Source organism: Oncorhynchus keta, chromosome 4, assembly GCF_023373465.1.
Source record: "Oncorhynchus keta strain PuntledgeMale-10-30-2019 chromosome 4, Oket_V2, whole genome shotgun sequence".
Lineage (NCBI taxonomy): Eukaryota > Metazoa > Chordata > Actinopteri > Salmoniformes > Salmonidae > Oncorhynchus > Oncorhynchus keta.
In genome coordinates this window covers 51,597,463-51,614,850 of record NC_068424.1, presented here as the reverse complement: position 1 = coordinate 51,614,850, position 17,388 = coordinate 51,597,463, and the positions used below count along the sequence as shown (strand labels likewise).

Below are 17,388 nucleotides of genomic sequence, written 5' to 3'. Positions count from 1 at the left end.
TGAAGCCTGAAATGTGGCAAAAGGTCTTAGCCAGCTAGCTAACATAAATAGCATTCCTCTCTGTTTGAGTCAGGTTGTTGAGTCGGCTAAATTAGCTAGCGAAGTACTGTAAGTGAAAGGTTAACTAAGAATAAAAAAATACAACAAAATATAGCTAGCTCTCTCTCTGGGTTTTAATCAGTTATTTGGTGATGTGAATATACTTTTGTAATGTTTCACTATTTACATTGGTCCTCCCCTTCCTCCTCTGAGGAGCCTACACTGCTTTCTACCAAAATTTTCAGTGGTTATTTTTCAGAGCTTGTCTATAAATATTACTGTCAGTGACCATGTGATTTGATTGCAACCACTTGTAATGTAAGGACTGGGTGACATTGTTAACAGCAGCCCACTGATGAGCACATGGTGTTACCATTGCTGAACTGACTACTGCTGTGGTGTCTGTCTTCATCTATCACTCCCAGACAACAACTACTTTCTCTCTCACCCTCTCTGCGCATCACTCACTCTCTATCTCTCCCAGACAACTGCTACTTTCTCTCTCTCCTCACTTCTGACACCAATGTAGCAAATGGTGTAAAAAGCCAACACCCTACGCATCGCGCCAATAGGCTTAACCACTTGGTGAGAATTGTAACGTGGCTCATATAAGTGAGGATTGCTACAGTATTTTGTGCATTATGTGAGATGTATAGAGTATTTGTAAAGGCATACAACTGGTATCCGGTTTACATATTTCTGTATTGTGTACAGTTTGACTGATAAAGTGAAGCAGGCCTTTCTCTAAGTTTCTCACCTCCTCCGCATCCTCAGCACTGGCCTTCTTCACACCGTTCTGTGTTGTGTTCAGTTGCAGGGTCACCTTGTAACATTCTTGGATATCTGCAAGGAATTAAGTAAACAACAAGTCATAGAAATAAAGTCCATGGTCCCCCGGGATATGAGTACTTGAATGACAATCCACAAAAATATCCCATAGATAATGTATCATTAAAACACTGAATGTTGCTTGTTTTCTTCAGTGTGCATCTGTTCACTACTATGCAGTTAAGTTTTCTAAATGTTGTTGTATGACTCAAATCCTGACTGGGAGTTGATCATTAAGTCAATGTCCAAACAGCCCCAACTTCAACAACAAGTTATCCTTTGTATGGTCTAATAGAGATCAGCACTCTGCCGCCTATGTAAATGAGTTTAACCTAAATTAGATGAGGTAGATTTCTCCACAAAAACCCCATCTGAACGAAGGGCATAGAATGAAGATGTTGGACTGTCTGTCTATGGCCTATAACTCTACAGTGCCTTCAGAAAATACTCATACCCCAACACTTTCCAAATGTTGTTGTGTTACAGCTTGAATTTAAAATGTATTAAATATAGCATGGTGAAGTTAATAATTACACTTTCGATGGTGTATCAATACATCCAGTCGCTACAAAGATACAGGCGTCCTTCCTAACTCAGTTGCCGGAGAGGAAGGAAACCGCTCAGGGATTTTTCACCATGAAGCCAATGGGGACTTTAAAACAGTTTAGTTTTTTTCCTATCACAGCCATTCAAGTCTGAGGAAGGATCAACAAAATACTAACCTAATTGACTGAGTGAAAAGAAGGAAGTACAGATTAAAAATATTCCAAAACATGCATCCTGTTTGCAACAAGGCACTAAACAAAATGCTAACAAATGTGGCAAAGCAATTCATTTTGTTTGTCCTAAATACAGAGTGTTATGTTTGGGGCAAATCCAATAAAACACATTACTGAGTACCATTTGCCATATTTTCACACCTAGCAGTGACTGCATCATGTTATGGGTATGCTTGTAATCATTAAGGACTGGGGAGTTTTTCAGGATAAAAAAAGTATGGAATGGAGCTAAGCACAGGCAAAATCCTACAGAAAAACCTGGTTCAGTCAGCTTTACACCATAGAAATGAATTCACCTTTCAGTAGGACAATAAGCTAAAACACAAGGCCAAGTCTACACTGGAGTTGCTTACCAAGAAGACAGTGAATGTTCCTGAGTGGCCCGAGTTACAGTTGTGACTTAAATCTACTTGAAAATCTATGGCACGACCTGAAAATGGTTATCTAGCAATGATCAACAACAAGTTTTACAGATCTTGAAGAATTTTCAAAAGAATAATAGGCAAATGTTGCACACCCAGGTGTGGAAAGCTCTTAGAGACTTACCCAGAAACTCACAGCTGTAATCGCTGCCAAAGGTGCTTCTACAAAGTATTGACTCAGGGGTGTGAATACTTGTGTAAATTAAATATTTCTGTATTTCATTTTCAATACATTTGCAAAACTTTCTAAAAAATATTTTCACTTTGTCATTATGGGTTATTATTTGTAGGGAAAAATATTTAATACATTTTGAATTCAGGCTGTAACACAACAAAATGCGGAATAAGTCAAGGGGTAAGAATACTTTCTGAAGGCACTGTAGGTGTTAGATCACATGGTCTGGAAAAACTACTGGCTTTACCTCTATAACATAAGAGAAGGATGAGTCCAAGTTCTCTGTCAGTCCATCACCACTAGGCCATGCTGTTTTCCCACTGTGGCCAGCTCTATACCACCGTGGCCAGCTCTGCCAGCTCTCATCCTCCCAAATCCTGCTCACTCCCCTACAATTACCTCCGGCCCATCGCCTTCCCTTTCTCAACTCATCCTCCTTCTTTAATTGAGTTTCTTAAACACTGATTCCCCCTCCCTCTCCCCCTCTTGTCTCCCTTCATTACATCTCAGGTCATTAAAGAGATTCTCCAGTACTTTGTATACTTTTTAGCCAGTAGTTGAAAGTAGCGCTCACAAGCGTCCCCGAAAATTACATACTACGTCACATATGTGCACCATGTAATTGCTCTCTCGCTCTGCTGTTTGTGCATCTTGCTAGCTGTCACTCAAATGGTGAGGGACTGAAGCTCATTGGCTAGAACTCGAATTGCTAGGGGGCTGGCCCACATGGGGGAAAATGTAGGGTAAATGGCGCAGCACAGATTCCATAAGAATTGTCACTTTCAAACTAGAGATTTCGTGGCTTAGACAGTAATTCTGCTCATAGATTATGCATGTATTAACCACACATTGACACATCCAGCCCAATGCAGGAGGTTTAAAAAAATACTTAGTAGTCGACAATGTTCTGGAGCATGTCTTTAAGCTTCTGTGTCTTGTGGTCACCTATTGACTGGCAGCCACTTGATGAGAATACAGGGAGACATTGATGCTGATGTCACACACTGGCCCTCTTGCTGAACTATAGACATAAAGAGGTCGCTGTTCTCTTAAGAGCTCGGCTATGCTACAACTTTCTTAGGTTCAATGTCAGGACACAGTGATGGAAACAAATGTGTAGAAAGATCATCATGTACTTGAAATGTATTATTGTGTGTACAAATATCTGTGTGAAGGAGTGAAGGCACTGTATGTACCGGTATGTCCTCGGTGAGTGTGTGTGTATGTGGTCGGTGTATCCCAACAGGGTGGAGTGGGAACAAATGTGGAAGAAGGGGGCATGTGACTCATCACTGTATAAGAGTGTCTGCGTGTGTAGGAGTGGAGCCGTCTGTAGGCAAAGCGTTTTGCAGCCCAGCTGGTTAGAGGCCCGCACACACACACACACACAATTATATAGTCCTGTGATTTTACAATGTATTATTTGGCTTTGTTATAAGAATTACCTTACAAAAAATGTGGAATGACATTTTCAGATGTGAAAGAGCTTAAACTACACACATAAAACTGTATTTTCAGATGTATTCCATTTATAATTCACGTTAACACCACATTTTCACATGTGAGGAGAATAACTTGTTGTTTTCACCTCACATTTGAATTGCAGTTTCACATGTTAAAAATGTGTAAATGGGATATGCAGCTTCACATGAAAAATATTAACATGTGAAAATCTCACTTTAACAAGTTGGAATTGCATTTTCACATGTGAAAATCATTTGAAGTTTCTTATGTAAACAAACTCACTTTCGCATGTGGAATTTCAAGTTCACATGTGAAAATCAATTGCATGAAAATTGAATTTTGGGGGACTAGGAGCGTTTGCTTGGATGGTTGGGGGTGGCAGGTAGCCTGGAGTTTGGGAGCGTTGGGCCAGTAGCCGAGAGGTCTACACATGTGAAAAGATGGTGTTAACATGTTGCAGAAACAATGTTTTCACTGGTGGAATAAGGGTGACCACATCTAAAAATATAAAATGCCGGACAAGGGTGCGATTTTGCGTGACATTCACGGAACAGTGGACAGAATAAATGTTTTGGGGGCAGGATAATGGATCATGTTCAAATGGAAATGGCATAGTTCTGCTGTACGAAGGACACTGCCTGTTAAACCTATTTTATAGAGTAATAGTATTATTATATGGTGCAATCCTTTAGTGAGTGAGTTACTTTTGTGCCATTAATATAAGTCAATAAGTCAAGAACAACATTTGTAGTATTGCAAACAAAAACAATTATATTGAAAGCAAACCATCAACCCAAAAGTATTGATAACAAAACAAAATTTTGCATGGAAATAATTTTGAAATGTGAGAACAAATGATAACATGATTAAATATACAAGTCTCCCTCTTTGGTTATGTTACCCTGGCCTTTGCATTCAATGCAACTTCTGACACATTCATTCCAGCAACATAGCACCCTGTATCCCACTGCTGGTTTGCCTCTGAAGCTAAGCAAGGCCGGTCCTCGCTGGTCCCTGGATAGGAAACAAGACGTAGCTGGAAGTGCTAAAAAAAACAATTAAAAAGTGAAAAATAAAACGTGTACAACAAAGAAAGTGGGAATTTTTTCCCTTCATGATTGAAAAGTGAAAAATTAACGTGTGAAACTTCTGAAAACCACGTTCTGAAAACCACGTGTCCACTTATCTAAACATAAAAAATAAAAACTGTTGAATCATGTGATATTTTTCATGTGATTTGTTCACACGTGTGTTGTATTCACACATGACTTTTTCATGTATTTTTTTGTAAAGGTTGTATAAACAATGCAAACACATAACTTGTCCTGATTACTTGTCCAAAGTAATTCAGAGAAAAAGTCTTGCATAAGTATTATCATACTTGTGTAAATTGTTAAATGTATGTGAAATTACTGTGTGTGTGTGTGTGTGTGTGTGTGTGTGTGTGTGTGTGTGTGTGTGTGTGTGTGTGTGTGTGTGTGTGTGTGTGTGTTATAGGGAGTATGGAATACACCGACGTTAGACCCCCCTCTATTTGCAGCAGACCTATTCAAGTGTACTGGAGTCCTCTTTCCACTCATAGACTGTTCTGGATGAATAAGCCCAAAAAGAATTTGCCCCAGAGTGTTTTCCATGGGATGCCAATAAGCGACAGACAGACACTCCGCTCACTACAATCTACATTCAGCAAAAATTGGGTCTGAATTAAAGCCCCCCCATAATATCCTGCTCCACCATTTGTGAGAGTGTTGTGTGTGGGTATAACCAACTTCCTGCATGTTTGCATGTTGGGGAACAAAGATATGAGTCCTCAGTCAAGGCAAACTTTGTTCATGATTGTGCAACCATGCAGACATCCAATCAAGTGCTCAGCTCTCCAACTTCCTACAGTGCATTCCAGGCAAGGGGACTCCCATTCATTCACACATCAAATACTGTTCAATGCTGCTCACAACTGAACTCTTTTTGCACCCGTCATGCCTGTTGTCATTCACGATCACCATACCTTCTTTAACATTGTGCCAATGCTGTTAATTTACAAACGTTCCCACTGTGGCAGAGCATACAGTAGCAATACAATTGCAACAACACAAATACAGCCAGTGCAAAAATACCCCCACCACTACAACAATGACACTACAACAAGTAGCCTAAACAAAGCCCTTCTACCTATTTTCAAATAGGTACTGTACAAAAGGTACAGAAGCGACAGTAGCAACACAAAAATCCCAAACTTCCCCAGTTCACACAAATCCCGGCCCATGAATGCAAACAACAGAGAGCATCTGGTAGTTACCCCGTATTCCCATTAGCTGTGGAAACGTTCAGCACCTCCCCTGTGCCTAGGCTGATGATTAAAACCACATGTTGAGTAGAGAATTCGGCCTCGTTTGACCCTGCTCTGCCCCTGCACCTGAGACACTCTCTCTCACACAGACTCTCTCGGCTATATCCTCAGATCAGTCACGCAGGCCATGAGAAACAGGGGGTGAGGATGACACGGCACGGCAGCCATGAGCTGTTTGTTTTTACATCTACATAACTCTACTCTACCATACCCCCAGCCCCAGCCTTTTGCTGCACATTCCTGCCCTGGGATCCAGACTCTTCTGTATGGAATGCTTGGAACCCTGATCCCCTTCACTGCAGCCCAACCTACTCTTTAGTATATCAGACCTAAACTGTTGGGATAGTCATACACCCCCTATGTATTTATTTGGACAGGGAAGCTAAAACTTATAATTTGGCGATATACTCCAGCATTTTGGATTTGAGATCAAATGTTTTACATGACAATAAGTCGGGCGCTGACGATGTGGATGTCAATTAAAGCAGCCCACTGCACCTCTCTGATTCAGAGAGATTGGGTTAAATATGGTAGGCACATTTCAGCTGAATGCAATCAGTTGTACAACTGACTAGGTATCCCCCTTTCTCTTTCCCTTTACAAAATGTCCCCTTTTAAATTAGTTTAAATTCATACAGATCGGTTTAACCATTTAGAAATGCACTTTATTTATCTAGTGCCCCCCATAAATGTCATAAATATTTGTAAAAGTTAGTTTGTGGAATTTCTGTCCTTAAAGCGTTTGAGACAATCAGTTGTGTTGTGACAAGGTAGGGGTGGTATAAAGAAGATAGCCCTATTTGGGGGCACCGGTTAGTCGAGGTAATTGAGGTAATATGTATACGTAAGTAGAGTTAAAGTGACTATGCATAAATTATAAACAGAGAGTAGCAGCAGTGTAACAGAGGGGTCTGGGTAGCCATTTGATTAGCTGTTCAGGAGTCTTATGGCTTGGGGGTAGAAGCTGTTAAGAAGCCTTTTGGACTTAGACTGGACGCTCCGGTACCGCTTGCTGTGCGATAGCAGATAGAACAGCCAATGACTAGGGTGGCTGGAGTCTTTGACAATTTTTAGGGCCTTCCTCTGACACTGCCTGGTATAGAAGTCCTGGATGGTAGGAAGCTTGGCCCCAGTGATGTACTGGGCTGTACGCACCACCCTCTGTAGTGCCTTGCGGTCGGAGGCCGAGCAGTTGCCATACCAGGCAGTGATTGCAACCAGTCAGGACGCTCTCGGTGGTGCAGCTGTAGAACCTTTTGAGGATCGGAGGAACCATGCCAAATATTTTCAGTCTCCTGAGGGGGAATATGCTTTTTTGTGCCCTCTTCACGACTGTCTTGGTGTGCTTGGATCATGTTAGTTTGTTGGTGATGTGGACACAAATGAACTTGAAGCTCTCAACCTGCTCCACTACAGCCCCCTCGATGAGAATGGGGGCGTGCTTGGTCCTCCTTTTCCTGTAGTCCACAATCACTCCTTTGTCTTGATCACGTTGAGGGAGAGGTTGTTGTCCTGGCACCACACGGCCAGGTCTCTGACCTCCTCCCTATAGGGTGTCTCGTATTTGTCGGTGATGAGGGCTACTACTGTTGTGTCATCGGCAAACTTGATGACGATATTGGAGTTGTGGCAGACCATGCTGTCATGAGTGAACAGAGAGTACAGGAGGGGACTGAGCACCGTGTTGAGGATCAGCGTGGCAGATGTGTTGTTCCCTACCCTTACCACCTGGGGGCGGCCCGTCAGAAAGTCCAGGATCCAGTTAAAGGGGGAGGTGTTTAGTCCCAGGGGCCTTAGCTTAGTGATGAGCTTTGAGGGCACTATGGTGTTGAATGCTGAGCTGTAGTCAATGAATAGCATTCTCACATAGGTGTTCCTTTTGTCCAGGTAGGAAAGAGCCGTGTTGAGTGCAATAGAGATTGCATAATTTGTGGTCTTTTGGGGCAGTATGCAAATTGCAGTGGGTCTAGGGTTTCTGGGATAATGGAACATTATCTGAACATTTCAAGAACTCGTGCAGACGCAAAAACCATCAAGCACTATGATGAAAATGGCTCTCATGGGGACTGCCACAGGAAAGGAAGACCCAGAGTTACCTCTGCTGCAGAGGACAAGTTCATTAGAGTTAACTGCACCTCAGATTGCAGCCCACATAAGTGCTTCATAGAGTTCAAGTAACAGACACATCTCAACATCAACTGTTCAGAGGAGACTGTGTGAATCAGGCCTTCATGGTTGAATTGCTGCAAAGAAACTACTACTAAAGGACACCAATAAGAAGAAGAGACTTGCTTGGATGAAGAAAGCAATGGACAATAGACCGGTGGAAATCTGTCCTTTGGTCTGATGAGTCCAAATTTAAAATGTTTGGTCCCAATGGCTGTGTGTTTGTGAGACGCTGAGTAGGTAAACTGATGATCTCTGCATGTGTGGTTCCCACCGTGAAGCATGGAGGAGGAAGTGTGGTCGTTTGGGGGTGATTTGCTGATGACACTGTCAGTGATTTATTTAGAATTCAAGGCACACTTAACCAGCATGGCTACCATAGCATTCTGCAGAGATACGCCATCTCATCTGGTTTGCCCTCAGGCCAGACAAAATTTATTCACTTTTAAACAGATTTTCCCCCCAGAAAAGTGAGGTGAGCGAGCGAGAAAAAAAAAGAAAAAAAAAAGTCATGAATTGGATAAGGAATAACAGTACTACCACAGTGTGCTAGACACTTGTTAGGCCTAGAGCCTGCACGTGAGCTTCAAGAGTTATATTATTCCATTCTAAAACCTACACTATTCTTCTTTAAAAGAATGCAGATGTTACAATGTTGTTATAACCATGAGAAATTCAACACAATGGGAGGTATAACTTGTGACAGGTTCTTTATTCCTGTTAAAAAAGTGCAATCCAATCTCGTAATTCAATGTGATGTATATATAGGGTAATAAAGTTGACTATTTAAAACCAATTCTAATTCAAGAATGACTGACAATAAATAATTGTAATAAAATTTAAAATGTTGTATAATAATGAGTTCATTACCTGAGGATCTAAATGACGCCGAAGGAGATGGCTGGCTTTTTACGAGCTCTTAACTAATTCTGCTATTGTGTGTGTTTTTTCACGTTATTTGAAACTTATTTTGTACATAATGTTCTGCCACCATCTCTTATGACTGAAAAGAGATTCTGGATATCAGGACAACGTACAATCATTGGATAACAAAATAGACGAGCTAAAATCTTAAGTGTCAACGAGTCGTGGCTGAACGATGACAGGGATAAAATACAGATGGCGGGGTTTACGCTACACCGGCAAGATAGAACAGCTGCCTCCGGTAAGACAAGTGTGGCAGTCTGTGTATATTCATAAACAACAGCTGGTGCACAAAATCTAACATTAAGGAAGTCTCAAGGTTTGCTCGCCTGAGGTAGAGTATCTCATGATAAGCTGTAGACCACACTATTTACCACCACAAACCGATGCTGGCACTAAGTCCGCACTCAATGAGCTATATAAGGCAATAAGCAAACAGGAAAACGCTCATCCAGAGGCGGTGCACCTAGTACTTAGTACCTAGTAATACTTATTTTCCACCATAATTTGCAAATAAATTCATTAAAAATCCTACAATGTGATTTTCTGGATTTTTTCTGGATTTTTCTCATTTTGTCTGTCATAGTTGAAATGTACCTATGATGAAAATTACAGGCCTCTCTCATCTTTTTAAGTGAGAAAACTTGCACAATTGGTGGCTGACTAAATACTTTTTTGCCCCACTGTAAGAGTCTCCAGCTTCAGCAATTTTTGCAGTTCGTTCCAGTCATTGGCAGCAGAAAACTGGAAGGAAAATTAGCTTAGCTACTGTTATTTTACAGCTGCTCTTTAATTATTTGTTATTTTTATTTCTTATCTATTTTTTACCTAGCACTTATTTTTCTTAAAACTGCATTGTTTTAAGGGCTTGTAAGTAAGTATTTCACTGTAAGGTCTACCTACACCTGTAGTATTCGGAGCATGTGACAAATAAAATTAGATTTGAATGCATCTCTATAGCCTACTGGTGTTAAACAAAATATTCATACAAATATGATTAGGCCTTGTAGAAAGACGTTCAATCAAGTTCCGTTTGACAAATTAATGTAGCATTGGAAAAAATGCATAAATCCAACCAGAGTATAGCATATCATCATCAAAATAATACATGTGTTTATAACATGCACAAGTAGAAGCATCAATCTATATAGAGAAAGCTTGACTAAATTCGAGCCCAGTAACTTTTCTCACCGCATCCTCCTTAGATTGTCTTGTCTGGTTGCCACAAAAAGCCCACACTTTGGAGACAGTCGATCACATCCTTGTGGAGCTGCTGACTTGCACGAAGTTTGTGCATGCTACTGGCGATGTACTTTGCTGAACATGCTAGCTGTTCTCGGCGGCGCACCATCACTTCAAACGCATTCCGTCTTGATGTTATCAGTTGTTCTACTACTACTGGTAGTACCGGTAAAATGTAAGTTATGAATCACAAATCACCATACAGCTGACACACTTAAATTTCATGAATGATTTTGACTTCAATTTGGTATCCAAAATACTATCAGCTTGCACTGCGTCTTTGCTGATGAATGCCCTGATCTCTGGCCAGTCAATTGGTTCAATTACATTGTTGTCATACAATGTGATTTTCTGGATTTTTGTCTTAGATTCCGTCTCTCACAGTTGAAGTGTACCTATGATAAAAATTACAGACCTCGACATGCTTTTAAGTAGGAAAACCTGCAAAATCGGCTATGTATTAAATACTTGTTCTCCCCACTGTACATAAATAGTAGGAATTTGCTCTGGCTTCAGCCATGACAGCATGAGAGAGAAATGAAACATCTGCACGTCACCTGAGGTTGCGAGCGTGTGTGTTTCACTGTCCAACCGGAGGATCGAACATTATCTGACTCATTGCGAGCTCACAGAACAGGGCTCCGGGCAGCCGAGCGGTAATGGAGGAAAACTCGCCTCCCTGCGGACCTGGCATCCTTTCGCTCCCTCCTCTCTACATTTTCCTCCTCTGTCTCTGCTGCTAAAGCCACTTTCTACCACTCTAAATTCCAAGCATCTGCCTCTAACCCTAGGAAGCTCTTTGCCACCTTCTCCTCCCTCCTGAATCCTCCTCCCCCTCCCCCCCTCTGCAGATGACTTCGTCAACCATTTTGAAAAGAAGGTCGACGACATCCGATCCTCGTTTGCTAAGTCAAACGACACCGCTGGTTCTGCTCACACTGCCCTACCCTGTGCTCTGACCTCTTTCTCCCCTCTCTCTCCAGATGAAATCTTGCGTCTTGTGACGGCCGGCCGCCCAACAACCTGCCCGCTCGACCCTATCCCCTCCTCTCTTCTCCAGACCATTTCCGGAGACCTTCTCCCTTACCTCACCTCGCTCATCAACTCATCCCTGACCGCTGGCTACGTCCCTTCCGTCTTCAAGAGAGCGAGAGTTGCACCCCTTCTGAAAAAACCTACACTCGATCCCTCCGATGTCAACAACTACAGACCAGTATCCCTTCTTTCTTTTCTCTCCAAAACTCTTGAACGTGCTGTCCTTGGCCAGCTCTCCCGCTATCTCTCTCAGAATGACCTTCTTGATCCAAATCAGTCAGGTTTCAAGACTAGTCATTCAACTGAGACTGCTCTTCTCTGTATCACGGAGGCGCTCCGCACTGCTAAAGCTAACTCTCTCTCCTCTGCTCTCATCCTTCTAGACCTATCGGCTGCCTTCGATACTGTGAACCATCAGATCCTCCTCTCCACCCTCTCCGAGTTGGGCATCTCCGGCGCGGCCCACGCTTGGATTGCGTCCTACCTGACAGGTCGCTCCTACCAGGTGGCGTGGCGAGAATCTGTCTCCTCACCACGCGCTCTCACCACTGGTGTCCCCAGGGCTCTGTTCTAGGCCCTCTCCTATTCTCGCTATACACCAAGTCACTTGGCTCTGTCATAACCTCACATGGTCTCTCCTATCATTGCTATGCAGACGACACACAATTAATCTTCTCCTTTCCCCCTTCTGATGACCAGGTGGCGAATCGCATCTCTGCATGTCTGGCAGACATATCAGTGTGGATGACGGATCACCACCTCAAGCTGAACCTCGGCAAGACGGAGCTGCTCTTCCTCCCGGGAAGGACTGCCCGTTCCATGATCTCGCCATCACGGTTGACAACTCCATTGTGTCCTCCTCCCAGAGCGCTAAGAACCTTGGCGTGATCCTGGACAACACCCTGTCGTTCTCAACTAACATCAAGGCGGTGGCCCGTTCCTGTAGGTTCATGCTCTACAACATCCGCAGAGTACGACCCTGCCTCACACAGGAAGCGGCGCAGGTCCTAATCCAGGCACTTGTCATCTCCCGTCTGGATTACTGCAACTCGCTGTTGGCTGGGCTCCCTGCCTGTGCCATTAAACCCCTACAACTCATCCAGAACGCCGCAGCCCGTCTGGTGTTCAACCTTCCCAAGTTCTCTCACGTCACCCCGCTCCTCCGCTCTCTCCACTGGCTTCCAGTTGAAGCTCGCATCCGCTACAAGACCATGGTGCTTGCCTACGGAGCTGTGAGGGGAACGGCACCTCAGTACCTCCAGGCTCTGATCAGGCCCTACACCCAAACAAGGGCACTGCGTTCATCCACCTCTGGCCTGCTCGCCTCCCTACCACTGAGGAAGTACAGTTCCCGCTCAGCCCAGTCAAAACTGTTCACTGCTCTGGTTCCCCAATGGTGGAACAAACTCCCTCACAACGCCAGGACAGCGGAGTCAATCACCACCTTCCGGAGACACCTGAAACCCCACCTCTTTAAGGAATACCTAGGATAGGATAAAGTAATCCTTCTCACCCCCCTTAAAAGATTTAGATGCACTATTGTAAAGTGGCTGTTCCACTGGATGTCATAAGGTGAATGCACCAATTTGTAAGTCGCTCTGGATAAGAGCGTCTGCTAAATGACTTAAATGTAATGTAAATCTGAGCGTGTGATCTGAAGCTGTTTGGTTTCTTGTACATCAACTTGAGAAATCCTCAAGGGAGGGGCATCCGTTTTCAACTTTGTCCGTCCTTAGTGGGACGATCATTTGTTTTTCAACAGGACAATGACCCAACACACCTCCAGGCTGTGTGAGGGCTATTTGACCAAGGAGAGTGATGGCGTGCTGATTCAGATGACCTGGCCTCCACAATCACCCAACCTCAACCCAATTGAGATGGTCGGGGATGAGTTGGACCGCATAGTGAAGGAAAAGCAGCCAACAATTGCTCAGTATAAGTGGGAACTCCTTCAAGACTGTGTATTCCTCATGAAGCAGGTTGGGAGAATGCCAAGAGTGTGCAAAGCGGTCATCGTGGAGAATGTAAAATACACTTTGATTTGTTTAATACTTTTTTGGTTCCGACATGATTCCATGTGTTTTTTCATAATTTTGAGCTCTTCACTATTATTCGATCTCAAATCCAAAATGCTGGAGTATTGAAGCCAAATTAACTTCTTAAGGTATAGGGGGCAGCATTTTCACTTTTGGATAAATAAGCGTGCCCAATTTCAACTTCCTGCTACTCATGCCAAGAATATAAGATATGCATATTATTAATAGAAAACACTCTGAAGTTTCTAAAACTGTTTGAATCATGCCTGTGAGTATAACAGAACTTATGTAGAAGGCAAAACCACAAGGACTAACCGTTCAGAATTTATTTTTGAGGACTCTGTCTGTTCAAGGGGTTCTCATTGGGAAACAATATTTCTTTGGCACTTGTTTTCAGTTCTTACCGCTTCCACTGGATGTCACCAGTCTTTGTAATTTGGTTGAGGTTATTCCTTTGTGCAATGAAGAAGTACGGCCATCTTGGAAAAAGGTAACGCTCTTGAGAGTGCACAAGACTTGAAAAGTAGCATTAGTTTCCTCTCGTCCTCTATTGAAAACAGATAGACCAGTCTTCAATTTGATCGATTATTAATGTTTAAAAATACCTAAAGTTGTATTACAAAAAAGGTTTGAAATGTTTTGGCAAAGTTTACTGGCAACTTTTGAGATATTTTGTAGTGACGTTGTGCAATTTGGAAGCTGTTTTTTTCTGGATCAAATGCGCCAAATAAATGGACATTTTGGATATATGTGGACGGAATTAATCGAACAAAAGGACCAATTGTGCTGTTTATGGGACATATTGGAGTGCCAACAAAATAAGCTTGTCAAAGGTAAGGCATATTTTATATTTTATCTCTGCGTTTTGTGTAGCGCCTGCAGGGTTGAAATATGCTACTCTCTTTGTTTTCTGTTGTGCTATCATCAGATAATAGCTTCTTAAGCTTTCGCCGAAAAGCCTTTTTAAAATCTGACATGGTGGCTGGATTCACAACGAGTGTAGCTTTAATTTACTGTCTTACATGTGTGATTTAATGAAAGTTTGATTTTTATATAATTTTATTTGAATTTGCCGCATTTTCCCTGGCTTTTGGCCAATTGGGACACAAGCATCCCCTATACCGTAAGAAATTTCACTGTCCAAATACATACGGAGGGGAGTATGTGGTTTACAAAGCCATCTTTTGAATACTGGATATATTGACTAACTCAACTGTAAGACAGATAGAGCAACATATCTTGTATTGTCTGTGTTGTGATTAACATAATTTTCTAGTTAGACCACAGCAATAGTTTTGCTAATAGTACATTATCATCAATGTATTTGTTCAACTAGTTTGGACAGGCAGGCATCCACGTCTGGAGAGATCACTAATCAGGGTGGACAGCCTCCTCAGACTCCTCTTTTCTCTACTCTTCAACCCTGCTCCATTGTCACCCATCCCCCATGGAGGCTCCATAGCTCTGGGTAGAGCAGCAGTAGCGGCAAACCCACAGGCTAGCATCATTAAGGCATGGCCATGGTAATTAGAGGGGCCACTCAAGCATTGGTTAAATTGAACTCACTTGTCTCCTTTGCAGGGTAAAAAGACTGTGAAATGTAGCTTCACAGGAGCCCTTTTGGGGCCCTAACTGCTTATTAAGGTATCGTTGCAATACACTCAAGAGTTAGTTTAGGTCATTGTTCCAGTTAGGAAATGATAGATGTGGTGAGGTCAAGCACATTCATAGTATTGAAAAAGCTATTGTGGACTGGTAACATCCTCTTTTTACACCTCATACAGTAGTGTTTTGGCTGCTGTGAGTGAACCATATCTAATAATAACTCTTTCTGTGAGATGATCCTGATCAAGTTAGGATGACATCCAACAGTGCAAATAAACGACTGAAAATATGTGTAACTCTATAACAAAGTAAAGAGGTTTGAACTGAGCTGTCTGATTGCCTGTGAGAGGGCTTTTGATCAGCCCCATAGATAGAGTACATTGTGTCATGGGCATGTTTAATAGGATTTAATAGGATACAGCAAACCTTTTGAGAGGCCACTGAAAGGCCTCTTTCATGGGACTTAATTGAGAAATGTTTAGGCTCAGTTAACTTCCCACACAAATTAATATAGCCTGACCCGGGTTGTCTACATCCTGAAGCTTTGGCCAGAGGCAATATCAAGCCTATACCAAAAACAACTAGCGAGTCGCTAATTTTCTCATTAGAAAGATAATGAGCAGAGACATAAGTATAATAATAAAAATCTCTTGATGAGTTTTGTTACTAAATACACTAATTGATTTAGAATATAGTGATTTGAAAAATAATTTGCTTGTATTGTTGTGGGGCTGGACTGAGACTTCCCACTGGGCACACACTAGTTGAATCAACGTTGTTTCCACGTCATTTCAATATAATGACTTGAACCAACATGGAATAGACGTCTGTGCCCTGTGGGTTCATTATTCATAAAATAATAATAGTGAAAGCCTCAATATGTATATTTTCTGTGTCTTACCTAATAGTGCATGAAAGAGTTGGCTGCCGAAGATGGTGGAGACCTTCCTCACACTGGCCTTCAGGGCCTGTTCCTCTGGACTGGTCAGACTGTCCTGGTACTGTCTCAGCAGACCCACTGCCCTCTCGGTGTCTGACAACAGGGATGCTTCAAGTTAACACCCTCACCAAGACAGTCGTTGTGATGAAATGTTAAGAAACTGATCAAATGTGATGTGCACATGACCATTTTGGTCCTTGAAACAAGTGGCAATATTATTCTACCATAGCATAAAACAAGCCTAAATGCATGCTAGGAAAAGTCTCAAATTATGGTTTTATCGGGCACACTCATGTCATAGGCTATTGTACAATTGTCAGGCTCAAAGCACAATGATAGAGTTGGTGCATAGTGTTGTTCATTGTTGAAGAGTTTCTCTAACTGTTGGTACTGCTATGGGCAGGGAAAGGGAGTAGTGGTCTTAAGTATAGAATGCATGCGCGTGCACAGCTGTCTACCGAAACCAGGTGGGAGGTGTAGCGTAATTAGCAGCCTTGAGATGTACCTCACTCGATTTACTACAACTACCTACATTTTATTATGAGTAAACTAAACTACTTCCCTTACCATCGCAGTGTGAAAGTGCTCCATGCCAGTATATATGAATTCATGGAAACATACTTCCTGTTTTCATGACTCTTCCAAACATGTACAAGCTAACGTTAATTCATTCGATTCTGGCTTGATATTTGGCAACAAAGTGAGAGAGAGAAAACACGGATACGTCGTTGCAATTTTCTACTTGTCAATACTTTTCGGCTATGACAGCGAATAAACCCAAATGTTCTAAAAACGGTAATCGAATAAACGTTTGCGATAGTTTAAAACTTGTACACAAACAAAACATTTACAAAAAAGTATGTAGGCACTTACCATATTTGTGGACCATGGTGTAAAGAAAAATGTTCTGAGGACAACTATTCGAGGCAAGCCGTAAACTAACGAAACAAACCAGAAGAAAGATTTAACAGAGTTAATGTTTGTACCCCGTTATTCTCCCCACAATTAGGTTAATCCCGCATTTTTCAATTTTACTACCGAAACAGACACTCCCAAATTCTCACAACACTGAACTGTTACTGTAGCGGCAGCAGCTGTAATCCATTTTGCACGAGACGGGTCCGCAAGTTCTGTTGAAAAGTGAAAGTGTTTCTGGGTCACCCTCGGTACCCTCGATTAATTATCTGATAACTGTAGATGGGTATGTAGCCCGTCGATGGGTATCTATAAACAGAAAATTCGTAATTAAATTTGTTTTTGTTTTTTGGGGGATACTTTTGCTAGACTTAAATCATAATTATCACCATCAACGACGAAAAATATTTATACAATATTGTCGAAAAACAATTCCCTTTAGATCTTTTCATATTGCCAACTAAAAATATT

The 17,388-nt window shown here is 42.1% G+C and overlaps 1 protein-coding gene across 1 annotated transcript in view; it reads right to left on the bottom strand.

The window, feature by feature from the left end:
- Nucleotides 1-17,344, bottom strand: part of LOC118377254 (disks large homolog 3-like) — a 132,438-nt gene extending 115,094 nt beyond the window's left edge. Inside the window, exons 1-4 of the mRNA XM_035764121.2 lie at nucleotides 17,077-17,344; nucleotides 16,876-16,940; nucleotides 15,964-16,095; nucleotides 797-882 (exon numbers count right to left, since the gene is read on the bottom strand). Coding sequence (XP_035620014.1) covers nucleotides 797-882; nucleotides 15,964-16,095; nucleotides 16,876-16,891 — 234 coding nt within the window. The 5' untranslated portion in view covers nucleotides 16,892-16,940; nucleotides 17,077-17,344. The remainder of the gene's footprint in view (nucleotides 1-796; nucleotides 883-15,963; nucleotides 16,096-16,875; nucleotides 16,941-17,076) is intronic.
- Between the last annotated feature and the right edge of the window lie 44 nt (nucleotides 17,345-17,388).